Below are 24,430 nucleotides of genomic sequence, written 5' to 3'. Positions count from 1 at the left end.
ACGCGTTTGCAATTTTTTTATTAATTTTCAAATGGGCACGGAGAATGTGTATCCTACGAAGGTACATCATGGATATTACAAACCTTGAATCCAACGGCTCACGATACGCCCATGATTCGTCATAACCAGTGATAATCACCTGCCGTGTATCCAAGAAGTGTCAACGGTAATTTAGGTTGGTTGCCTATGGTTTTAAACTGCTGCGGCTCACACATTAGCAAACCCTTCCCGAGTTTTATGTTCATTATCTCACGAGATTTATGCGCACTAATTAATTTGGCTTCTCTCAGTGCAATCATTAGCAGAAACCACTAAGCAAGCAACAAGGTTACCTGATGCTGGATATTAAAGAACCCCAGAGAATGAATTAATTTACAAAACTGCCATTCTGCATGAAATTGATTCAATTGAACATAGTTGAACTGCGTATTTAATTATCTCCATTGTCTTTCTTTCTTTTATGGTTTTTTTTTTTCTGCTAAACCAAAAAGGAAAAGAAGCTCTCTTTGAATCCAAGTTTTCCCTCACATCTTTTCTTTGTCTTTTTTTACTCAAGGCTTTCACATTTTTCTACTCCTTTATTTTCTCCACTTTTTCAAGTGATTTACTTTCATGGGTAGTCGCCAAATCTTGGATTTAAACCCAGTAGTTTTGTATTAGCATCTTTATCTCTTCATTATTTTTGTTTGGGTTTGTTTCATTTTATACTTTCTGTTAACAAAGCAAACCCCATTATAGCAGATTAGCGTACCAAAACTTTGAACTTCTGCCTTAGTTTTAGTTTCTTGATAAACCTGCAACTCAGTTGGTTTTTTTTTTTTTTTGTTTTTTGGTTCTACTCTCTCTTCTTCATTTTTGGGTTGATGAATTCTACTTGTGGCTGATAAAAGGGCGTAAAATATTACAGGGGAGAAAGCAAAATGAAATCATACTTTTATTTCTTGCTTCTGTTTCTTGCCTCTGGAGTTGCTTTTGTGACTTGTGCTCCTTTTCCTACTAATGAAGGTAATGAGGTTTTCTTTTCGTCTTTGATTTTTTGTTTTTGCAGATCTTGATTGGTTTCTGGGAAAATGTGGGTAGAGATGAGGACTTTAAACTGTTAATCTTTTGCTGCATGGTGTTTTAGTTTAGTTCTTTTAGATTTATATTCTTGATTTTACTGATACTGATAATTCTAATGTCAATAGAATCAATATTTTTCACTGAGTGGGAACTCTGGTTTTGTATAGTTTGGGCTCTTACAACATTCAAGGAAGCTATATATGAAGACCCACATCTGGTTTTGTCAAACTGGAATGCTTTAGATGCTGATCCGTGTGAGTGGTCTGGGATTACTTGTAATCAGGAGAGACAACATGTTATTAAGATGTAAGCATGATCCAACAGCCTTTTGAAGTTCTTTGATCAGTTTTCATTCCGTTAAATGGTAGATATCTGCACAATTGATGCATTTTCCGAGTAGTCATGTCTTACTGTGTGTTTCAGAAACATATCCAGTTCATCTTTAAAGGGATTTCTTGCACCGGAAATGGGCCAAATTACCTATTTGCAAGAACTGTATGTTTCTTATTCTTATTTGTTCAAGATGATGCTATTGGTTCAACTTTTATCCTTCTAAGAATGGAATGGTTGACTCGTACTTTCATGTGATGTTGTTTTATAGAACTTTACGCGAGAACAATCTGATAGGGATAATACCTAAAGAACTGGGCATGTTAAAATTCCTCGAAGTCTTGGATTTGGGGATGAATCAACTGACGGGTCCTATTCCTCCAGAGCTTGGGAATTTATCCAGTGTGATGAAGATGTAACCCAAACTTTATGTGTCCTGTTTTAAGGAATTGAACTTTTTTGTTTGGTTATTTATATCCTTATTTTGCTTTATTTTCTTATCACAGAAACCTTCAGTCAAATGGGTTGACGGGTAGCCTGCCTGCTGAGCTTGGCAATTTGAAGTCTCTTCAAGAACTTCGCCTTGATAGAAATAAACTTCATGGAACTGTTCCTGCTGATAGCAATTCAGCATTTGCACCGAAGATACATGGAATGTAAGTAGAATATTGTCACAATAAAATTATGTTCTATTAAGCTCTGGAGAACAAATCTATTTGATAAACTGCTCATTAGGAAATATGCCTTGTATACCTTTTGAATGAACATTTTCTAGTTTCTACACATACAATGCTGGTAGAAAACAGTATCATATTTGTCAGTTTTTAATCCATCATCTCTTAGCAAATTTAGTTTAAATGCTGTCTCAGAAATGATGATAATGATTGAAAGGGGATGGTGAGCAAACAAGCTGGTAGAATTTGCTATCGAGACTAGTATTATAAGCTTACGCCTTTTCTTTTTCTGCATAATGTAGGACATTCTATGTGCCATCTAGTGTTTTAATGTTGGATTATGACAAACTGTTAACAATACCTACTCGCAGAGGATAAATATCCTTTTCTAACCCATAAAGCTAGTATTTTAGTAGGGAGTAAAATATCATGGTGTGTGATCCTAGAAGTTGAAAATATTGCAGGCTTCTTCTCTAAATATTGAGCCACTGAAGTTAAATCATGTTAGAATTTTAAAGTTGATCTCTAATAGTTCTTTTCACTTCAGGTATGCCTCACGTTCAAACATAACTGGACTTTGTCGTTCATCTCAGTTAAAAGTGGTAGATTTCTCCTACAATTTTTTGGTTGGAAGCATACCTAAGTGTTTGGAATACCTTCCAAGGTAAACTTTCTTTGCCTGTGACATAGATCCATGCCGGCTTCTTTTTATCCAGTTGGCTCATGTTTTCCCATATTATTAATGCAGCACAAGCTTTCAAGGGAATTGCCTCCAGGACAAAGGTGCCAAACAGCGTCCCACTACACAATGTGGTATGTATTACATAATCTTCCCTTTGGCTGTGATGTGGATGAATATTTGAACTAAAATGTATGTTCTTGGCTAAGTCTAACTGACTAATCTGATGACATCTTGAAGTGCACATGCTTCATTTGGTTCTAGTCAAATTATTGGATCAAAATTTAAGCACTTGCTCTTCCATAGTTGAATTTAATACGCTTGGAGTTGCATGTGTATGTATTTTCTTATTACACTTACCAATGCTAGCTGATTGTCTTATGACCATTAAAATAATTCAATATTGAGTTGGCAGTGGCAATATTCCTTTTTTAGGTGGTGCTATGCTTTCCAGAAGTCACCAAGCACCCAGCCCTAAGCATCGGCCTGTTGAAGACGTTGCAAAGCATCGGAAAGCGTCGAAACCTGCCTGGCTTTTGGCTCTTGAAATAGTGACAGGAACCATGGTGGGATCTCTCTTTCTTGTCGCCCTCCTTACTGCTTTCCAAAGATGCAATAGCAAGTCTGCTATCATAATCCCTTGGAAGAAATCAGGGAGTGAGAAGGAACATGTAACAGTATACGTAGGTTAGTTTGCTGCATATGGCATTAGCTACTAGTCCTCAAATTAACTTTACTTGTGTATTCTTCAAATCAATATTGGTTTACATGGTGATTTTGTGCAGATTCTGAGTTGTTGAAAGATGTGACTAAATTTAGCAGACAAGAGCTTGAAGTAGCTTGTGAAGATTTCAGCAACATTATTGGTTCCTCTCCAGACAGTTTGGTCTACAAAGGCACCATGAAGGGTGGACCTGAAATTGCTGTGATATCCCTCTGCATTAAAGAGGAGCACTGGACTGGCTATCTTGAGCTCTATTTCCAGAGAGAGGTACTTGTTAAATCCTATAACAGTTTGATCAAAAGATCAATTTTGTTGAAAGATGTGACGCAACTTCAAAATGTAAGAATTAACAAACTTGGAGTGATCTGATTCTAAGTTTTCTGTTAAATTGCTACTCAGGTGGCAGATTTGGCAAGATTGAATCATGAGAATGTAGGGATATTACTAGGTTACTGTAAAGAAAGCACTCCATTTACAAGGATGCTTGTTTTTGAATATGCATCAAATGGAACGCTTTATGAGCATTTGCATTGTAAGCATACTCTCTCTCTGTCTCTCACGCTCTCACATACAAAGGTAACATTGTTTATCAGCTTTTACCTGACTAAGTCAATTTTAATGCAGATGGAGAGGGATCCCAATTATCTTGGACAAGGCGTATGAGAATTATTCAAGGCATTGCTCGAGGACTCAAGTATCTTCACAGAGAACTTGAGGCCCCATTCACTATATCAGAGTTAAACTCTAGTGCTGTGTATCTTACAGAGGATTTTTCCCCCAAGGTATCCCCTCACCTCATGCCCTTGCATGTATGACCTTCTAATATTTTCTTCATGATCAGGGGATACTTGAGGTAGGGTCACTTTTACCTTATCTAAAACAAAAGTATGTTGCTGCATGGTAAAATTAAAGAAGGCTATTCTTGTGCCAAAATTACTTTGTGATGAATAATGGGGTCACTCTTGGTATCTTGACAATTCAATCATGAACTTGAGAAATTTTGGCTGGCTGGTTGTGGTTGTGAAATTGAACTGGGATCCTTCTGATTAAGAAATTATCTTGTGATGCAGTTGGTTGATTTTGAAAGTTGGAAGACTATTCTTGCTAGATCAGAAAAGAACTCTGGCTCTATTGGCAGCAATGGCGCCATTTGTCTACTTCCTAGTTCCATGGAGGAACGTCATCTGGATATTCAGGGAAATATTCATGCTTTTGGTGTACTTCTACTGGAGATAATTAGTGGGAGGCCTCCATTCTGCAAGGACAGAGGGTGCTTGATAGATTGGGTAAGGGACCCCTCTGAGCACCACATTTGTTAACCAAATTTCATGTTGGACTTTTATAGACAAACATGCTTAGCTTAATATGCTCCAGAAAACTTAAGTAGTTCCATGCATTGCAGGCCAAGGATTATCTTGCATTACCAGAAGTTATGTCTTACATTGTAGACCCAGAGCTAAAACAGTTCAGATATGACGACCTCAAAGTTATATGCGAAGTGATAAGCCTTTGCATTCATCCAGACTTTTCGAATCGGCCATCCATGCAGGAAATAAGCCTTATGTTGGAGAGTAGAATTGACACATCTGTATCCGTTGAGCTGAAGTCATCTTCTTTGGCATGGGCTGAACTTGCCCTTTCATCATGATTGAGTTGAAGCTAACACACTGTACATCAAATACATACAGTTTTTACTCTTTTTCTTCTATCCAATCTTTTTGATCTTTGTAAATGGCTGCATGTCAAAAAGAAACGTTTGGCTTTCATTTATGCTTGAAGCCTTTTTTCCATTTGTATACCATTTGATGTTCAGAAAAATTTCTGAAATCAGGAAGTAGCCAATTTAGCTATTTTGCAGTGAGTCTTGTACCATCTGTTTAACTATATATGTAAATTATGTTAGTGTTGTCTCTACATCCTCGATGAAATTGTTGGCTGTCTTTTGTTATACATATTAAATGCATGCTTGTAATTTTGTTGAGAACATTACTTTACCGAAAAATGATGCTCAAGACACGGCCTGTGCCAAGTTGTCAATCTTCATCTTTTTTCTGCCTCAAGTAATAGAACAAAGTAGTTCAACACATTTTCTGTCGAATGGAATCTGTTAGTTGTTGTTTACGATTTAATCAAATTTAAGATCCTAGCCAGGCAAAGTGTGCTCGGCGGTGAGCTGGACAGGACAAAGGGTTGAAGGATTTGCCTACCAAACTTAACGTTCTCTTCATTGCAGATCAACTTTGTTTGGGGAAAATGATTAAAATGGTGGAAAGGTTTTATTTTAATTTAATGGTCAAAACGTCGGGTACGTGGCTTCCAAATACTCTCATAAATAAAGGGATTTACATAACACTTTCTGTGAAATTTCTGTGCTTTTAATTCACTGATTGAATTCTACAAGATTTACGTACGGCAAGATGAAATAACTTGACTTATTGGACACCCTTGCCTTGCTATTTGCCAACACGGTAATAAATAGAGCAACCTGCTTTTCAAAGACACCCAAAGGAAACAGTGGCTTTTCATCAATTGCTTGTGCAACACATAATTTCAAAGGTAGTTGAATGAAATCTCTCCAAAATTGAGCTCATTTCAAGGCAAAAAACATACATAGCACGCTAGTAGATAATCCATTACATTTGGCTTAATATGAAAACGGGCAAAGGAAATGTAAATATCGAAAAATTCATATTTTTTTATCTGGTTCTCAAGTCAAAAAATAAATTACAAAAGGAATCCCGTGAAGTTACTTATGCTTAGAACGGGAGTAGTGATTGTCGTTTGGATTCCTCTTTCCACTAAATACTGCTAATGCTTTTCTTACGGGAGGCTGGAGAGGTGCTCTTTTATCAGTATGGTGAGTGAAAGTGTCCACACCCATGAAAAGATCATCGTCCCCCTATACAAAATAAAACACATGCTCAGCTCTAATTAACTGAATAAATTTCATTTTTGAGATGCAAAAGGAGGAAACAAACTCAGACGTAACAGATTAAGCAAAGCCATAGATGCAGAACTAAAAAATGAGAAGCAGACAAGACAAACCTGTTTATTTACTTTCTTCTTTGTTTTAGGGTAAAGGAGCTTCTGGGGAAGTTGATCTTCACGTAAAATGAGGTTTTTGGTTATGCCATCTCTTCCACCTTGGGGTAAAGGCAGTGAAAACTGCACACAGCAAATGAAGGCATTCATGAAATATTTTCTCCAAATCATATCATATTGCCAACCCAGAAAATCACACATAGGCTATGCCAGACGGCATGACGAACACTAGAAATCAAGAGAAGAAAACTCAATAAATGACTGATATCTTTTGCAGTTGCTTGTGTAGATGAACTTACCTTTGTACCACGAAGAGAAATTCTTGGGCGATGGCATGCTAAAACAATTCCATTCTCACCAACAGTAACAGCTACCTTCCGTAAAGTTCCTCCATTTCCACACTTGGGGCAGAAAATCCTTCCAATTTCAGCAGTCACATTATAGCAGGCATGGCACTTCAATATCCATCTACAGTCATATAGATTTAATGAAGATAAGCAGAAATGCATCAAAATACTTAATTTTGACATGTCACAAAACAACAAGGTTTTCACATAAAAAGGCTTTAATAAATTCAAATGATATTTGAAATTTGAATAGATAACTAACAACCACCATTCATCACTACTGATATGCCTTCTTTATATACCTGTGTAGCTGCCGAATCTGCATTCCGCCAGGTGCTAGTAACCGTAAACCCATCTGCAGAATAACATTTTGCATAGCAAAGTCACCAGTTACACAGGCTACACTGGACTCAGATAGGGATCTCAACATCCAGCTCTGCTCGCTGCTAACATCATCTGTATATGATGCATCAACAGTATCATTGGTCTGACTTGACATCTCCAACTGGTCTATTTCTTCATTGACAAGATCCATCTTATCTCCTTCAACAGAAAGATTCACATTGTCCTCCACTGTGATCTCCGCTTCTTCTGCTTCTTGAAGAGCCTCCAGTGAGTCTTCTTCCAGCCTCATTTGCTTTAGGATTGAAGAAAGATCTTCATCACCCTTCTTTTCTTCTGCTCTCTCAGTCTCCTCCAAAACCCCGTTTCCAGAATGAGCATCTTCAACATTGTTCTTATCCATGCTTTTTTCCATATCTTCCTGACAATCTTTCTCCACTAATGCCTCATAATATTCCCGCCTAGCTTTCCTCCTAAGATATCTCCTATGAGTACTTCGACTTACTGCAGGTTGCCAATCATCACCATTATCATCAATCTGTCCCTGAGATGCATCAATTCCATCAGCCACCATCTTTTTCCCTTCAATTTTCACCTCTTTCTTCAGGGGTAAATATCTCTTAGGTCTCCTAAAACCATGTTCAACATCCTCTTGATTCTCAGAATGCGTTTCGCCCTTTATTTCCACAGAGCCATCTTCAGAACCATTATCTGAAGGGAAAGTATTCACATTTAAGTCTTTCAAGGGAAGGATTCTTGAGTTAGAATTTGTTCCACCTTCAGCTTCACGTTCGAGTGCTTCCCACTCATCCAAATTAGGAACATTGGAGCCCCATCCAGGCAAGTCCCTTTCAGGTAGCCTCTTCACATTAACAACATGAACTGGGGGAGGAGCATCTCTAATATGATTGGTTCCATGAATTTGAGCCTCCAAAGTATATGTCAGGGCAATCAGTTTGAGATCAACGTCCGAAAGAGTCTGCAAGTCACCAGTTGCCCTCGCAAATTTGATAACTAACAGGTCACATAAAACATTTAATTAATAATGATGTTAGAATTGATGTTACATTGTAGTAATTTGCTCATTTTTAATCAATCACGAATTTTCTTTTGCCTTATAACAACATTCTAAGACACAAGAAACAGATAGTGATGAAAATAACCACCAAAGGGTGCCTTAATATATAAAAATTATACATATACCAAAAAAGAAAGGAAATTGACGTTTAAATTTATTACCTTTATTGAGGGCATCGGGAGAGGGCTCCATGGTATCAATGGAGAACGGGATAAAGGCGAGGCGGTGGCGGGAAACAGGGTCGCGAATTTCGGCAAGGACTTCAGGGACGGTAACGAACTTGTCAGCGGAGTTGTTGAGCTTTTCTCCACCTTCGATGACGGCGTTGGCGTCGACTACGGCCACCGCTATTCCCTTTGTGGATTTACAGCTTTCGACAAAGAGTTGGCTGCTCGTCGCTGTTTGTTTTTGCGTTTGAGGCTTCGGTGGTTGGCTCTTTAGTACGCTGCTCCAACATGTTGCCGGGTTCCGGTTAGGGGCCCGTACTCCGGAATCCTCCATGGTTAGGCAGCGAGAGAGAGAGAAAAAGAAAGAGAGTGTGAAGCTCAGAGTCTTAAACCCTAGAAAACGAAAGGGTGGGATCGGAACGGTGCGGTTTAATAACTGAAAATAAAATAAAATGTAATTTATAGGGATTTTGTAAAAGACTTGTCAAATAAAATATATAGCAAGGAACTAATTTATACTACTACACTTACACTATTACGTAATTTAGTATTTTTCTTATAGGATTATTAGGCAAGTTATAAATTATTTAATTAATAATTAAATAAATAATTTAAGTAATACCTAAATATTTAATTCATTAATTGATATATAATTTTTTTGTTAAAAAAAAGTTTGAATCCTTTTTCTTAAATTCAAAAAAAAATTAATTAATTAAAAATTAAATAAATCTTTCACCTTTTTTTTGTAATTTTTTTTCCACATTTCTTCTTTTACTTCAAGATAATTTTTTTTATCTCCACTTTAATACCATGTCTTGTAATTACAACATGTAAAATTAATTGAATTTAGAAGGTTGAAAACAAGGGAAAAGAGAAAAAGATTTAATAATAATATTAGTCTAAGTAAAAGTAGTAATTAATTGATTAATATTTCACTAAAAAATAAAGAGTGAGAAGATACAAGATGAGCAAATTAGCAAAAAGAAAGAAGGATAGATTCATCCTTCTTTAAAATAAAAAAATTACCCAAAATTACCCCAAGTTAAAAGCAAGGAGTAGAGAGAGACATATTGAAAAAAACAAAGGGATATAAAAATGGTGATCCCTTCTCATAATTTAACCAACCTTTCAACAACATCACTTAATAAATGGAAAAACCAACCAAATTCTTCTCAAACTGAAGATGGGGTGAGTCATGGCAATCCCCACTTTTTTTCTTGGCAGCCAAACTATTTCAGTTTAGAGGAAAATGGTAGCAGTAGTCTGTATCTATGTTCAACCGGTTCTGAAACTAACATTAGATTGATGATTATGGCCCCCCCCAAAGCATGCTTTTAAGAAGGTTGAAGAAGTGAAGAGATGAGCTGAATGATTCCATCTGTTTAGAGGGCTCGCCCTTTGACAATGTCAAAGCTCATTTCACTGGGATCAGTCGCTTGCAACTCAACTTGAACACCATCCAGCTCTCTTCTGAACCTGTCCTTGGAGCTGGCATACAGCATTTTGCTCCTTACTCTCGATGTGTCCGGAGACCTATAACCATATTCATTATTCTTATTATATGCAGAAAAAAAGGTATACTGAGAGAGAAGCACTTGTTAGTAGTTCTAATACCATGCAATGAAGAAAATTTTGCTCTTCTGGCAATTTTCATCAGTAGTGAAATCGAAGTCATAGACGGCATAACGGCACTCATTAGCAGGCAAACTGGCACTTAAATCGTCATAGCTGTCGCTTGGTCCACCTAGCTTCTCTACCACAACCTGTTGAATCTTTTCTTCGATTTTGAAGACAATGAACCTGTAGCTTCTCTTTGCCTTTAGCTCCAAGAACTTGCGCTTACATTCATCGTTCACAGCCATTCCTGATGCTGAATTCGCCTGCCCATATGTAAGAGATGTAAGAAACAGCACCCAAAATGAAACAGGACCAAGCATTAAGTACTCTATCCAAAATGAGTAAGTTTCTTCTTTCGTGACCCAAAGTACATAGCTCATGGCATTGAAACACATCTCCAGTACTGTTTGAGAAATGTTGGCCCTTGGAGAGGCCTCAACCCTAGATCCATATACCTTTTATTTCATGCAATGAGATATGTTATGTCTATCTCTTACCACCAACTACAATCACCATGTATTGTTTGTCAAGAAACAGAAGCTTTTTGTTGCAACAAGAAAATGATTATGAACTTGTTTGAATTCATGATGTCTGATTAAACAAGAGTGGTTGGAGAAACTAATCATAACAAATTTGATTCTAATCAATCAGAAACAAAATAACAGTACCATCCTTAATTCCTTATGATTGACTTTGAGAAATCGGATTCATAAAAGAGAAAGGGAGAGGGAGAGAGGGATACAGGACATACCATTTTGCCACCAATGAGAGAGGGGCCTTTTGTGAGAGATGTGAAGCTGTGAAAGGGAGAGGGAGCAAGAGGCTGTAATGATGGTTTTGGAGAGTAAAAAGAGAAAATAGATCCTTGTTTTTAGGGTTTATGAGAGGTAGGTTTTAAGGGAGGAGAGAATTTGGAGGACTTGGCTATGATTATGTCCACGAATTACTTCCCCATGCTTCTGTTCTGTCAAACTTGTGGTATATCCAATTTGTTATAGAAACCCATTTATGGTCCAGAAGAGAAGTTGTCACTTCTATTTTCCTTTTGAGTCAAATCCAAATTTGGAAAGGTTTGAATGCATTGGCCATAGGAGAAAGAAGATTTCAATCTCATCTCATGGTATGGGGACATTTTCTCTCTCTTGCAAATGTTTTTACAGGTTCAAACAGGTGCTTTGGCTTGCTATTTTTGGCTGCAAAAGGAGTTTGAGCATTAAAAAGCCTCGGAAAAAGGCATTTGGTACGTTGCTGAAGAGTGACATCAATGCAAGACATGAGGGGGCAAAATTTGGTGATTTGATGGCCTAACTAAGACTATGGTTGCGAAGTTTTCGCAAAACTATTCTTTATCAGATAATTCCAAGACCATTTTTTTCATTCTTCAACTGTTAAATTCCAGGGCAAATTCTTGTACAAGTAGTGGAGAATGGACATGTCCCAGATCAATATATTTAATGTCCTAAACATTCTGGAGGGTCATCCCCTCAAATTTATACAAGGATTCAATACATATTTAGTAAAATATAAGAGCAAAAATAGCTATCCAGTGCAGACTATCAAATTATTTTTGTAAGAGTCCACATATTCAATTATAAGAGCATCTTGGAGGCCATCATTGGCAGATTGAGTGTCAAGCAACCTGATGCAATATTTGAAGAAATTTCGACTAGGTAAGCAAAATGATTGAAGTTTTTGGATTCATCCCAGAAGATGAGCCCTCCCCATGAAGCAAAGAGGTGGATATGTAGTTTGCTTTGTACCCAAGGCTCCTCAGGAATTAGGATCACCATTGCTCACATGATTAAAAACCCTTGGAATTTCTCTTCCAGCTGTCAATGTTTATCAGCTTTGATAACCCCTTTCAATCCCACACTGTCAAAGGTCTAACCTTTGTCAGCAGAGGATCACAATTTCAGAGAGTAAAATGCAAGTTTCCAAACAAAAAAGTGATGGTTTCCACTCTCCACTCTCCTCAAATCCTTGTAGCATGTAGCCATGGAATCAAAACCTTGTAGCTTCAGTTGCACAATACCCACCCTAGCATGTGCCCTCTCATTCCTACCGGCAAGACCAAAAGCTCAACTGACATAAAAAAAGTAGGCACGATTCTGAGCTTTTGATACTTGGCACAGATTTAGTAGAATCATATTTAAATTATAAATTATTTTAATACATATTAGCTTTGGGGATTTTATGTTTTGTAAGGTTAAGATAACCAATTTTAAATATTTAAATACCAATTTCAATGGTATTTTCTACTCTAATATAGCACTCTATGCATTTTTCTATTCAGAGTAATTTACTAACTCTCTGTGGGCCTGCGGGCCTGCGGGCCCATGTATTCTATCTCTCATTCCTTGGGATGCATATAATAATGTAACGTTGAGCATCTGGTAAGGCCGGTTTCAAGACTCCTCCTCTGACTGTCCAATGAAAGAAAACCACGTAATCAACTTCGGTAATTTTAACAGTTACTCGTCAGCACTGAACCAAAACCCAATTTCAAAATTCAAGTTCCCACTCAAACAAAACGTCCGTCACTAACTGACTGTCAAACCATCTGCCGCCAACTAACGGAAACCGTTAAGTGCTCTATAAAACCTCTCTCAACCCCATTTCCCCCCATCAAAAAAGTTCACTCAGTTCCGGTTCGTCTATATTCTTAGGTATATTTTTCGCTTTCCTCTTCAAGTTTCCGTCACTTTCTCTAGAAAATGAGAGAAATCCTCCATGTCCAAGGTGGCCAATGCGGCAACCAAATAGGTGCCAAGTTCTGGGAAGTCGTCTGCGCCGAACACGGCATCGACTCAACGGGTAGATACCAGGGCGAGTCGGAGCTCCAGCTGGAGCGCATCAACGTCTACTACAATGAAGCCAGTTGCGGCCGATTTGTTCCCCGCGCCATCTTAATGGATCTCGAACCCGGTACCATGGATAGCGTAAGATCCGGTCCGTACGGACAGATTTTCCGACCCGACAACTTCGTTTTCGGACAGTCCGGCGGAAACAACTGGGCTAAAGACATTACACGGAAGGGGCGGAGCTTATCGACTCGGTTCTCGACGTCTCAGAAAGGAAGCCGAGAACTGTGACTGCCTTCAAGGTAAGTTTTGCATTTTGTAGAGGTTCTGTTCAGTTATCAATTTATTTTATTTTAAATATGGGGTTGTTTGGTTACAGGGTTTCAGGTATGCCATTCCTTGGGAGGAGGAACGGGTTCGGGAATGGGAACGTTGTTGATATCCAAGATAAGGGAAGAGTATCCGGATCGAATGATGCTTACATTTTCGGTATTCCCATCTCCTAAGGTTTCAGATACTGTTGTTGAGCCTTACAACGCGACACTTTCTGTTCATCAGCTGTGGGAAAATGCGGATATGAGTGTATGGTTCTTGATAATGAAGCCCTCTATGACATGCTTCCGTACTCTCAAGCTCACCACTCCAAGTTGTAAGTAGTTTTTGGTTTCTTGCCGTTGAAGTTTGTTTTCATTTGCTGTTGCTGCAACTGTTGACATTTTTAAGTTTGTTTGGTTGGGAGAAATGAGATTGGAACAAATTGATTTACAAATTATTTTGTTATAAGTATATTGTTAGTAGTATTATTTTAGTAACATTTTAGGTATTAGCGTGACATAATCATGTCTTTTTTATTATTAATCAGATTAGAAGGCATGGGTAATTGTTTGTGAGTGCGTTTGGTATTTGGGTAGTTGATAATTAAGTCTTGTTTGATGAATCCAACTTTATCCATCTAGAATTAGTATTCTATTTACATCTATTTTCTAGTTGAAGCTAGGAACAAGCGACTTTCTCGTCATTGGGTACAATCGTACCTCTCCATATGGAACTTGTTGCGTCAGTTGTGTCTGAATTGTCAATGTCAAGATGAGATCCATAACCTTCTCATCAGACTCCACTTTGGGAGGGTTAAAACTTAAAACCTGTGAGGTCATACACTTGAATCTTAAACTCTCTTCTCTGTCTTTGAAAACTAATTGCACAAATACAGTTGGGATTCACATGGGTCTCATTTTCTAGAGCACTTATCTAAGGAAGAGATTAGACTGACATGTATTGGTTTTGCCATTTCGGGAATGTCTAGGTAAGTTTTAGTTATATAATATAGAGTCTGGTACTTATAAGTTAAAATTTATAATAGTAGGATTATATGGTTCGTCAATCAACCTATGCTTAGTTTATGATAAGTTTATCATCGATACTAGCATTTTAGTGAGCCTCTGGGTTAGTACTGTCTTCATTGATGTAAGTGTTATCCGTTTGCACGAATACAATGGCGATTTCACATGGGTCTCGCTTTCATAGACTTTGGCCATATAGTTTAGACAGATTAGGTCGGACTGGTTGTAGTATGCTTAAATAATAACTTCAGCTGTAGTTCTTGTCTTTATCAAATGGAATGGGGCTTTCTATTTGTCGATCTTGAGTAGTTTAATAGCAGTATGGTGTATGGTAATGGCCAAAATCTGTTTTAGTATTTGACATGCGTGTCTAAAGCAGAGCAACTAGTTTTTGGATATTTAAAGAAAAATTTTCAATATTTATTTCCATACTCTCTGTATGGAAACTAACTTACAATATTTGATGTTCAGTTGGAGATCTCAACCATCTAATTTCTGCCACTATGAGTGGTGTTACATGCTGCCTTCGCTTCCCTGGTCAGCTAAACTCAGACCTCCGCAAGCTTGCCGTAAACCTCATCCCTTTCCCTCGGCTACATTTCTTCATGGTTGGATTTGCACCTCTCACATCTCGTGGTTCCCAGCAGTACAGAGCCCTCACTGTCCCTGAACTTACTCAACAAATGTGGGATGCAAAGAACATGATGTGTGCTGCTGATCCTCGACATGGTCGATACCTGACAGCATCAGCTGTGTTCCGTGGCAAGATGAGCACAAAAGAGGTGGATGAGCAGATGATCAATGTGCAAAACAAGAACTCATCATACTTCGTTGAATGGATTCCAAACAATGTAAAGTCCACTGTTTGTGACATCCCTCCTAACGGCTTGAAGATGGCTTCCACATTTATTGGGAACTCTACTTCGATTCAAGAGATGTTCAGGAGGGTCAGTGAGCAATTCACCGCCATGTTCCGCAGGAAGGCTTTCCTGCATTGGTACACTGGAGAGGGAATGGATGAGATGGAGTTCACAGAAGCTGAGAGCAACATGAATGATTTGGTCTCAGAGTACCAGCAATACCAGGATGCAACTGCAGATGACGAGGAGTACGAGGAAGAGGAGGAAGAATATGAGGAATAGACTTAAAACAGAATGGAATTGGACTATGCTTGCCCCTTGTTCTTGTAGCCTGTAGGATATTTGGATGCTTTCGTCGTGCTTTGGGATATTTTTGTGCATGTGGAGTCTGTTGATGCAATCTCGCATTGCCTGTTTATGGTGTTTGTATCACTTGCTTCGTTAATTTTCTCTTCGACTTTTTTCCTGCCTCCACAATTTAGTGATTGACAGAGTGCTTTGTTGTATTGCTGCTTTCTTTTTTATCAGTAATTTCAACAGCCTGTTTCTCTCTCAAATTCAACGTACAAAAACTGAAGCCAAATGTTAAGCGAACCCATTTCTAGAATATTGTCAACTTGCAGGTATTGGTTTTATAACATCGTAAATTGATTATAAACATGGCGGTAGTGGGTAGACCTCGGAGGTAGCACACATCTAATAATAAGCCATTGCAGTTAAAGACGATAGAACATATACGTAAATTCCAATCAGAGATCACAAGTTTCAAGCATAGGTTATAATATTGCCAATATTCACAAACGGACTTCACTTGGACCATTGTTTGACCATAAGTCTCAAATATTTAAGGCATAGGCTCTTTTCTAGCTTTTGCTGGGTCTAGTGTTCATAAACTGATCGAATGCAGGTAGAAAATATGATTATGGCCCTTGAGGGCTGTGGCTCTGGGCAATAGATATCTTAAACTAGCAATTCCCCATGTTTTTTCCATGCTTTAAAAGCACAAACAGAGTCTCAAGTCTTCTGATTCGCAATACCTTCAAAAAAACGTTTTGCATTGAATAGCTAAGCAATGTTCTCTATTGCCCAGCAGAGAGCATAAGCAGAACAACAACACAAAAAGAAATTCTTCAAGGGATTAATTGGATTTTACTTCAGCATTAAGAGACCGAGCTCAATTTGAAAGGAAAGAAAATGTTTACGTTGGAGCAATAACAAATTTAACTTTCATTTTCTAAATGACCTCCACAGCACTTCAAGATCTACATTACCTCCAGAAAGTATAATTCCTATTTGGTTGCAATCCTTCCGCACAGGGTTGTTCCTGAAACTATCAGATAAGACAGCAGCAAGGCCTATGGCTCCACTTGGTTCAACTGCAACTTTAAGAATCTCATAGCACAGTCTCATTGCTTCTATTATCTCCGTATCATCCACAGTTATAATGTCATCAACAAGATCTCGTACTATGGGCCTAATCAATCAGAAGCCATAGAATGAGGAACTTAAAGCAAGAGACAAACTGAAAGTTATAGACAAACAAGTAATATGGTTCCTATAAGCTAACGAGCAGTGATTGTGCTGATAGTGTGCCATATATAAGCAAACATGAGGAAAGAATGGATACACAAGTAACTATATAATGCGGTAACAATAAGACACCATGGAATGGCCTTTACCAGGTGAGTTCACCAAGGAAAGCTCTCAGCCCATCAGCTACTGTATTTGTTTCAGGTAAGGTTACAATTCTACCAACTGCTTTTGATTGCGCTGCATCATTAGCTCCCTTGGGTTCAGCAGCCAAAACTCGAAGGGCAGGATTGATGGACTTGGCAGCCAAAGCCACCCCTGATATCAAGCCACCTCCTGCAAATTTTCAATATTTATTTCTATTTGACAGAAAAAAAAGACCAAAACGTTGGACATTGACAAAAGATGATGATGCAGGACAAAAAACCATTAAATTGACAAGAGAAAGTAGCAACACAAACCGCTTATGGGAACTATTATAGTGTCTATCTCAGGGGCTTGCTCCAAAAGCTCAAGGGATATGGTACCCTGCCCACTGAAAAAGCAGTCCAGGTCATCTAATTCACTGATATAACATCAAATGATAACATTCCAAGCTTAGAAACACATGGGAGAAAAATATATAGAAATGTTAAGTATACTACCTTATAATTCGCCCATCATTATACGGATGTATAAGTACAGCTCCAGTTTCTTGCAACACTTTGGTTGCAGTTTTCTCCCTTGAAGGCACTGTTGCCTCACTCCATATAACCTGACCGCCATAACGCACAACATTCTGAACTTTGCATTGTGGAGCATTTTTTGGTATAACTATATGTGCAGGGATCCCACGTAACTTTGCAGCCAATGCTAATGCTGCAGCATGGTTACCACTAATTTTGGGGAATGCAATTAGTTATGTTCCAATAAAATTTTTAAGGGGAAAGAAACAATTCAAGATTATTGATGAAGGGATACAGATGGGCTTAAAGTACACCTGCTATGTGTTACAACACCTTTAGCTGCCTGATGGTCATCAAGTGAAAATACAGCATTGCAAGCACCTCTGAATTTGAATGCTCCCCTGTAAAGGAACATATAGGAGAGTCTTAATTCGGATAGACAAATACTGGAGTATTTGCAAACATCAGCAAGAATAAATCAAGTAACAATGATTACCATTTGCCATTAATTAGTTTCTCACCCCTTTTGGAAACATTCACACTTAAAGAATAACCTCCTTCCAGAAATAGCATCTAGAGACTCCGAGGTCATGACTGGAGTTTTGTGTATGAATGAATTGATGCGTGCTTGTGCTTCTCTGATGGAGGAGAGATCAGCAGCATACTTCCCCTTGGTCACTTCCATCTTTATGCAACCGAATTAAATGCTTCAATTGCAAATTGGACGGAACACAAACAGATCAAACAATTTCAAAAACTATTTCTAACTTTCATAACAAAAGCATTTTAGCATCTACAACCACGAAAGACACATACCTGTCTGTATAACTGTAGTCTAGCTGAGCACCGCCCAACTAACTAACTTGACTGTAATCATAGAATTGCCATCGTCAGCCAATCAAACCAAGTTATATTAAGTGATAGGATTCAAATTAGATTGGGTCAGTGAAAAATGACCATCTGGGTATGAAAAAATGGCTCATGTGACTTGGATTCCGTCACTGTTAAATGGGTCTAGTGTGCTCCAAAAGGAAAGGTGGAGAATGAATCGATAAGCATAAAGAAGAGAAGATGAGAAGCTTTAACGACTTACAGAATACTTATAACTTTCAGAACGATATTTTTGTCTCCTGCGTTTCCCACTCTTCTGCCTCAGAGGATGTATACCGGTGAGATTGTGAGCAAATGCCGAAACAGGAGCCAACGAGAAATGTAATCTACCACCCTACGACGCCGCTTTTGTTCAGATTTATTTCTCGTTATTTGATTCACTTCCAAATCCCTGCAAAGGGTTTGTCCCTTGTTTCTTTGTCAACTAGATCAGCTTCAAAAAATTTATTCTTTTTTCACTGTATCATTGTAAGAACCTTAACAAAACAAATGTACAAAGTAGACGTAAACAGCCAACTCCGTTGGTACATTGTTTAATCAACATTGACGCTGAGACAAGGTGAAAGAGCCCACAATTCAAACCTCGTTGAGCTTTGTAACTAGAGGGTTTTTTTTTCAATTTAAGGAGAAGATATTCGAATTTGCTTTTTAAGTAGGGAAATAATGTATTAATTAATAAATTAAATTTTTGGATGCAACTTGAAGTTTAATTTTCTCTAAAACCCCCAATAATTGAAAGGAAATTGAAAAACCATACATAAAATTAGGTACTAGAGATAGTTCCAAACTGAAGTTAGGAGTCGATGAAAGTGACTCTAAGGGTACCAGGGCACTGGGAAAATCCAGGCTAATGATGTCTTCAACTTTGCTGGTCTCGAATCTCGGCCCATTGTAACGCAGCCCTGCCCCTTGAGTCGCTCAGGTTGAATATTCTCAAGTCAGACTCCCACGGGTTAGCTTTGAAATACTACTCCCCTTTAATGGCTGCTACATCTAACTTTGACAGAGCAAACAGATTACTCAATCCACGGAACAAGGCATGACCCAAGTGTAGCACAGCAGCCCAGACCACACTACTAAGATCAAGCATGTCAAATGGCAGCGCAGATAAGTTCCCCTCAAAGTAAATGGTTTCTTCCACCTGTTTTTTTATCATCACTTTTCCTCTATTGACTCTGACCAAAATGTTGTGGTAAATCAACTAGATAAAACACTTGCAGTCTTGCACCCTTAGACACAGATTTTAACATGTTGATAATGGGGTTAATTTAAAATAGGATGTAAACATGTAGAGACATAACCAACTCAATTCTTAATATATGTACTCCAAGCATTGCTGCATCTCTCGTGATTGATTCAGGTACTAAAATATTTTCAAAAAAGAAAAAAGACATGCATCATTTCTTTGTTGGCTGCTTTGTCATTGTCAACTACCGCTTTGATGTCCTCTTGCCCAAATGGGAACGTCTCTCCATGATTTGTATGGTTACATGTAACTTTCCAGGGAAAGAAAAATTATTGCAAGAACTACATATATAGTATTTCAGTTAAGATAAGTGGAGATAATTGTAGGTGATGATGAAACCACAGGGGTGTTCCATTAATGAAAAAAGGACTATATCAAAGTATTTATTAACTGTGGACATCTAAATAATTTGAAATCAGAATTACATGTCATCTGTCTGTTATAAAAATCAACTTTTAACTCTAAGAAGAAAAGGAAAAAGAAAACTACAGCCACTTAACTCTGTAACTAAGTAACCTGGCCATTGCCCAACAGGCAAAGCTCCAAAGAAGTTCGAAGCAAACGATAAATGTAGGGAGCATTGCTGAACTAAGCTCCGAATTTGGGAACTTTGGCAGCGGACATTTGAGACAAAAAATGCTCTGCTACAATCCGCCGTTGGATTTTCCCAGTAGCAGTTTTGGGCAAGGAATCAGTGATGAAAACCTTCTTGGGGACTTTGAAACTTGCAAGGTTCTTCTTGCAATATTGCGAAATTTCAGCCTCTTCCAAGCTTACTCCTTCCCTTGGGATCACTGCACAATTTATCTACATTTGAAAGAAACAGAGAGAAATTTAGCCATTAAGACAAGCAGCTAATTCAGTATGACAACCATACATGTTTTTCTACACAGCGTTTTGGCACACGAGAGAGATGATTTCTTACCTCTTCTCCATATTTCTCATCTGGGACACCAAAGGCAACCGCTTGTGCAACATTAGGATGAGACAATAGCACTGCATCCACTTCAATTGGTGATATTTTCTCACCTGAACATTATCAGACCAAACATCACATTAACATTCTGACATTCATTTGTTAAGATGATATTTTAAGAAATATGTACGCATTTAATGTAGCAATTGACTCTAAATATAGAAACTTTTATGTAACGCATTATTAGAATGGTAAGCACAAAATGCATACCTCCACGATTGATGAGCTCCTTGATCCTACCCACGAGATGCAAGTATCCATCCGAATCGAAAAACCCGATATCCCCAGTGTGGAACCAACCAAATAGAAAAGCTGATTTATTAGCCTCAGGATTGTTCTTATAACCCTTTGTCACATTTAATCCCCTAATGCAAACCTCCCCATTAGCGTTGCGTGGCTGAATTTCCCCTTGTTCATTCAAAATAGCCATTTCTTGCCCAACAGGCTTCCCAACAGAGCCGGCCTTGTGCGGGCCACATTCGGGTAACGGGTTTGAAGCCATGAGATGAGAGGCCTCCGTCATGGCGTAAGCCTCTAGCACCGGTGCGTCAAATGCCGCCTCTAGCCGAGCCAATACACTCGGTGCCAACGATGCGCTGCAGCTCCTAATAAACCTCAGCTTGGGGTAAGCCGGCTCGGGCTTGCTCTCGTGGCGATCCAATATGATCTGGTGTATCGTGGGGACAGCAGTGTACCACGTGGCATTATACTTAATCATGTCCGTCCAAAATGTAGAAGCCGAGAATCTCCCAGCTGCTGGGAGAGCCACAGCGGCTCCTGAAACCAGTGAACTCAGTAAGCCAGCCAACAAGCCATGCACGTGGAATAACGGGAGAACGATGACGGTCGAGTCAGACTCAGTGAGTTTATAAACCGTTTTAATGTTCAAAACAGAGGTGGCTAGATTGAGCTGAGTCAGAGGGACACCCTTGGGGCGGCTGGTGGTCCCGGAAGTGTGGAGAAAAAGTGAGACGTCAGCAGGGTCGTTAACGAGTTGGTGGACTGAGTCAAGATGTGAGTCGGGGTCAGAGGAAAGAGTTACTTTAGAATTTTCGTCTTTGAGAGTGGCGGACACGTGGGGGATGTTGAGCTTGGAAGCGGCAGCTTGAGCCGACTTGATGCCTTCGGCTGGGACTAATAAAAGTTTGGATTCTGAGTCAGAAAGGTAGAACTCGAATTCCTCCGCGGTGTAAGCCGAGTTTAACGGCGCCGCAGTCGCTCGACAGCGAATTACAGCCAAGAACATTATCACAAACTGTAAAAAAAAAAACAGAATTGTTATTTATTTAATAACAATTAAACAAAAGAGCTCCGTGGCTCTGTTTGGCTGCTTTGTAAATTGTGACGCAAGCAAACCAGCAAAAACTGATCACCACAAACGAAAAAACATATCAAATTTTAATTTTTCTAACCTAATGCTCATAGACATTGACATTTTATAAATTTTGACCAAAAAAAATATTCAACCTAATAACGGAGATATTTTGTTAACTTTTACAAGTTCCTAAAATCTACGGAGGAAAAGCCTTGGCTTTTGTTTGGTTACAGAGGAATGAGAGGGAAATAGAAGGAAAATTATGTTTTTATTTTATTTTTGATAATTTCGTCTGCGTATTTATCTCATCAAAAAATAGAATCTAATGTTTTAAACAAGTTCATCTGATTGATGAAACGTAAAAAATATACAAACCTCGACGGTGTTTGGGAAAGAAAGAGCGACGACATCGCCGGGCTTGATGCCGGAGGCAATGAGGAGAGAGGCGGCGTGATCGATGAGTTGTTGCAATTGAGCATGTGTCAAATCGAATTTACCGGAAACGGATAAAGCTCTCCTGCTCGGGAACTCCGTCCCTGCCTTCTTCAGTAACCCTGTCAAAGTTACAATCTCCATTTTCTCAACAACCGAATGAAGCAAATGAAATCAAAAGAAATTTTTTTCGTATCAAAATTCCTGGAAAAGATGAAATATTTGTTTTGAGAGGAATGGGTTGGGTGGAGAGAGTTATAAAGGGTTGTGGAATCCTTGACAGAGGAGGGGATGTTTCGGTGGAGGTTTCGAGCAGGGAAGGTGGAAAGGCCCACGTGGCAACTGTTGACGGTCAGTTTGCGTGTGCTCCGCCTCGACAGTTGCGCCCGCTTTTCTTATTTGTGTTCCTAATTTTCGTCATACGTGGCTCGATTCCTGCGGCCGATTGGTTTACCTAAAGGGTAGGCCCCGCAGTGAAGAAGATGGGTCCCATGTTTCGTAAGGACTTTGGGAAGTTGGAAACCACGAGAGGAAGAAAAAATCTATCACATGAACGTGAAACGCAAACAAAAATTAAATTCTTGATGGCTGGCTGGTGGCTTGAATCATTAGAAGAAAAAAAAAAAAAGCGACAATAAATTCTTCGTGGTGGTTTTACCTTGACAAAATATTGGGCACACTCAGGACAAACAAAGAATGTGAGCCCATGATATAGGATCATGTTCATGCGCTTTGTTTATCCTTTTATCTTATTGATTTATTAAATGTATATCAATTTGTGAATATATTATGTATTTTGACTCCTTTTGGTAAAAGAAAAGTGGGGTAGGAGTGTTAATTAATATCAATTAGTTTACTGTTTGAGAGTGTATGGTATTATATGACAAATTTTTAATGAATGTCTTAAAAAATTACCTTTTTAAGATCCTCGTAATATAATATAAATTCTTACTTCTCTTAATGTTCTCTTAAAATTAATAAACTATGAGTCCACTTGTATTAGCTCTCGAGTAAAGTGGCAAACATCAAATGTTTTTAATTTTATCTTTTGTTAAGCCTTTCACAGTCACACAATTATAAAAAAAAAAAAAACAGAAAAGGAAATAAGTGTTTTCTTTGAAGTACTTAATTTACGATTCAAATTTTTTTTATACTATTTAATATTAATCATATTTTTGTAAAAAGGATGAAAGGGAAATGAAAAAAAACAAGCTTTACTACGTGGCTCGAGAATAACGATAAAAATATAAAATATTAAATGTTATCCGTATATATGATGGAATATAGAGGTATATGCTTCTTTCACAGCTTGAGGCAAAGTGATGGAACATGTTAAGATTGTGAATAGCTAGAATGCAAGATGTCTCATTCTAAGCCAATCAAAGGCTCCTGAAACTATAACTATATATGTGAGCCACATGATTTTGTTCTTTGAATAAAGCAACTTGCTTTTCAAATGAACAATACAATTAGCTAGGGTATCGTTAAAGATGTATGATTAGATTGGTGCCAAGAAATGTCGAGGCAAAGTTGGATCCGTGTGTGATAGTAATAGCTTACTTCCATACATTACTTTTCTTCCACATCCAAGCATTGTCATTTGCTTGTTTCTTCTGTATATGGTAATCTATTTCGCCCTTTTTATTAATGCATTAATATTCTTGGGGTTGTTTTATCAACATATGGCTTACGGCCTATGGGAGATGCCTAGAGGCATTTTAATGTCCTTTTCCATGATGGGATGGCTTTAACCTAAAGATGCCATAATATTTTTGGTAAGAAATTATAATGGAATTGCTTTGATCTCCTCTTCCTATTAATTAATTACTTAAACTAATTAATAATTGCACCTTTTTCTTTTCTTTTCTTGTTTGTGGTCTTTGGAAGGAGGAAGAACTTTCAATTGATCAAATTTGAATACCCAATATTCACTTTGATAAGGTATTCAAATCACGTTTGGTTTCGAATTAAGTGTTTTTTTATAGAATTAAATTATGTTATAACTAGTTCTTTTGGCCTATATCATAAACATGGAACCGACTGTTACCCTTATAGATTGGTTTTAGGAAGGCCATGAGCATTAGGTCAAGCAGAATTGAAAGTTTTTTCCGTCATGATCATTCATGTTTCCTTGTATCGCTAATTCTAGCCAATCATGTGACATAGAAATGGGAATTGCCCACCTATTTGTTTAATTGGATTTATCCGGCCCAAATTTATCTACCGAAACTTGTTTCACTTAAACTGCTTGTCGTCTTTGTACATCTTTGCAGTTCTGAGCAGAAAAATTAAAATAACATATAAAGAAAACA

General features: G+C 38.2%; 5 protein-coding genes and 1 pseudogene across 8 annotated transcripts; 2 read left to right on the top strand and 4 right to left on the bottom strand.

Moving 5' to 3' along the window:
• The first annotated feature begins 464 nt into the window (after positions 1-464).
• LOC110411130 (putative LRR receptor-like serine/threonine-protein kinase At1g63430) lies at positions 465-5,377 on the top strand. Its single transcript, XM_021421164.2, has 13 exons — positions 465-1,005; positions 1,230-1,368; positions 1,486-1,557; positions 1,664-1,807; positions 1,899-2,048; positions 2,614-2,730; positions 2,815-2,879; positions 3,181-3,432; positions 3,531-3,736; positions 3,869-4,001; positions 4,094-4,251; positions 4,540-4,755; positions 4,872-5,377. Exons 1-13 carry the CDS (start codon positions 921-923, stop codon positions 5,115-5,117), a joined length of 1,983 nt encoding a protein of 660 aa, XP_021276839.1. The 5' UTR covers positions 465-920; the 3' UTR covers positions 5,118-5,377.
• A 682-nt stretch (positions 5,378-6,059) lies between these two features.
• On the bottom strand, positions 6,060-8,855 carry LOC110414151 (RNA-binding NOB1-like protein). Its single transcript, XM_021425220.2, has 5 exons — positions 8,440-8,855; positions 7,161-8,214; positions 6,811-6,979; positions 6,515-6,634; positions 6,060-6,368 (listed from the first exon to the last, which is right to left on the bottom strand). Exons 1-5 carry the CDS (start codon positions 8,777-8,779, stop codon positions 6,216-6,218), a joined length of 1,836 nt encoding a protein of 611 aa, XP_021280895.1. The 5' UTR covers positions 8,780-8,855; the 3' UTR covers positions 6,060-6,215.
• A 494-nt stretch (positions 8,856-9,349) lies between these two features.
• LOC110428843 (actin-depolymerizing factor 1) lies at positions 9,350-10,964 on the bottom strand. Its single transcript, XM_021444769.1, has 3 exons — positions 10,814-10,964; positions 10,060-10,325; positions 9,350-9,978 (listed from the first exon to the last, which is right to left on the bottom strand). Exons 1-3 carry the CDS (start codon positions 10,814-10,816, stop codon positions 9,828-9,830), a joined length of 420 nt encoding a protein of 139 aa, XP_021300444.1. The 5' UTR covers positions 10,817-10,964; the 3' UTR covers positions 9,350-9,827.
• Positions 10,965-12,680: 1,716 nt separating this feature from the next.
• On the top strand, positions 12,681-15,359 carry LOC110428808 (tubulin beta-8 chain-like; annotated as a pseudogene). Its single transcript, XR_016350966.1, has 3 exons — positions 12,681-13,165; positions 13,243-13,512; positions 14,675-15,359. The product of XR_016350966.1 is annotated as a tubulin beta-8 chain-like (transcript).
• Positions 15,360-16,189: 830 nt separating this feature from the next.
• SR (serine racemase) lies at positions 16,190-19,617 on the bottom strand. 3 transcript variants are annotated; one of them, XM_021444742.2, is made up of 8 exons: positions 18,352-19,617; positions 18,075-18,125; positions 17,780-17,965; positions 17,573-17,659; positions 17,238-17,468; positions 17,055-17,158; positions 16,743-16,929; positions 16,190-16,537 (listed from the first exon to the last, which is right to left on the bottom strand). In XM_021444742.2, exons 3-8 carry the CDS (start codon positions 17,941-17,943, stop codon positions 16,291-16,293), a joined length of 1,020 nt encoding a protein of 339 aa, XP_021300417.1. In that variant the 5' UTR covers positions 17,944-17,965; positions 18,075-18,125; positions 18,352-19,617; the 3' UTR covers positions 16,190-16,290. The 3 variants fall into 3 exon arrangements, with proteins under 3 accessions (XP_021300417.1, XP_021300431.1, XP_021300427.1); XM_021444756.2 differs by having other exon boundaries at positions 17,055-17,128; XM_021444752.2 differs by having other exon boundaries at positions 17,780-17,943.
• A 132-nt stretch (positions 19,618-19,749) lies between these two features.
• LOC110428801 (putative CoA ligase CCL9) lies at positions 19,750-22,361 on the bottom strand. Its single transcript, XM_021444722.1, has 4 exons — positions 22,062-22,361; positions 20,582-21,626; positions 20,321-20,424; positions 19,750-20,202 (listed from the first exon to the last, which is right to left on the bottom strand). Exons 1-4 carry the CDS (start codon positions 22,260-22,262, stop codon positions 19,984-19,986), a joined length of 1,569 nt encoding a protein of 522 aa, XP_021300397.1. The 5' UTR covers positions 22,263-22,361; the 3' UTR covers positions 19,750-19,983.
• Positions 22,362-24,430: the final 2,069 nt, after the last annotated feature.

This window comes from Theobroma umbraticum, unplaced genomic scaffold (genome assembly GCF_002168275.2).
Source record: "Theobroma umbraticum cultivar Fairchild unplaced genomic scaffold, ASM216827v3 scaffold_30.0, whole genome shotgun sequence".
Classification (NCBI taxonomy): Eukaryota; Viridiplantae; Streptophyta; class Magnoliopsida; order Malvales; family Malvaceae; genus Theobroma; species Theobroma umbraticum.
Note: the sequence above shows the minus strand (reverse complement) of the source record. Positions and strands in the feature narration are given on the sequence as shown.

Coding starts and splice junctions, on each gene's coding strand:
- LOC110411130 (XM_021421164.2), top strand. CDS start 921: ATGAAATCATACTTTTATTTCTTGCTTCTGTTTCTTGCCTCTGGAGTT. Junction 2,731..2,814: donor TGTTTGGAATACCTTCCAAG/GTAAACTTTCTT, acceptor TTATTAATGCAG/CACAAGCTTTCAAGGGAATT. Junction 4,756..4,871: donor GAGGGTGCTTGATAGATTGG/GTAAGGGACCCC, acceptor CATGCATTGCAG/GCCAAGGATTATCTTGCATT.
- LOC110414151 (XM_021425220.2), bottom strand. CDS start 8,779: ATGGAGGATTCCGGAGTACGGGCCCCTAACCGGAACCCGGCAACATGT. Junction 8,215..8,439: donor TCCCGATGCCCTCAATAAAG/GTAATAAATTTA, acceptor GTGACCTGTTAG/TTATCAAATTTGCGAGGGCA. Junction 6,369..6,514: donor AGAAGAAAGTAAATAAACAG/GTTTGTCTTGTC, acceptor TATTTTGTATAG/GGGGACGATGATCTTTTCAT.
- LOC110428843 (XM_021444769.1), bottom strand. Junction 9,979..10,059: donor AAAATTTTCTTCATTGCATG/GTATTAGAACTA, acceptor ATATGGTTATAG/GTCTCCGGACACATCGAGAG.
- SR (XM_021444742.2), bottom strand. CDS start 17,943: ATGGAAGTGACCAAGGGGAAGTATGCTGCTGATCTCTCCTCCATCAGA. Junction 17,469..17,572: donor GGTGTTGTAACACATAGCAG/GTGTACTTTAAG, acceptor CCCCAAAATTAG/TGGTAACCATGCTGCAGCAT. Junction 17,159..17,237: donor AATGATGGGCGAATTATAAG/GTAGTATACTTA, acceptor ATGTTATATCAG/TGAATTAGATGACCTGGACT.
- LOC110428801 (XM_021444722.1), bottom strand. CDS start 22,262: ATGGAGATTGTAACTTTGACAGGGTTACTGAAGAAGGCAGGGACGGAG. Junction 21,627..22,061: donor CTTTCCCAAACACCGTCGAG/GTTTGTATATTT, acceptor TTTTTTTTACAG/TTTGTGATAATGTTCTTGGC. Junction 20,425..20,581: donor GGAGCTCATCAATCGTGGAG/GTATGCATTTTG, acceptor GATAATGTTCAG/GTGAGAAAATATCACCAATT.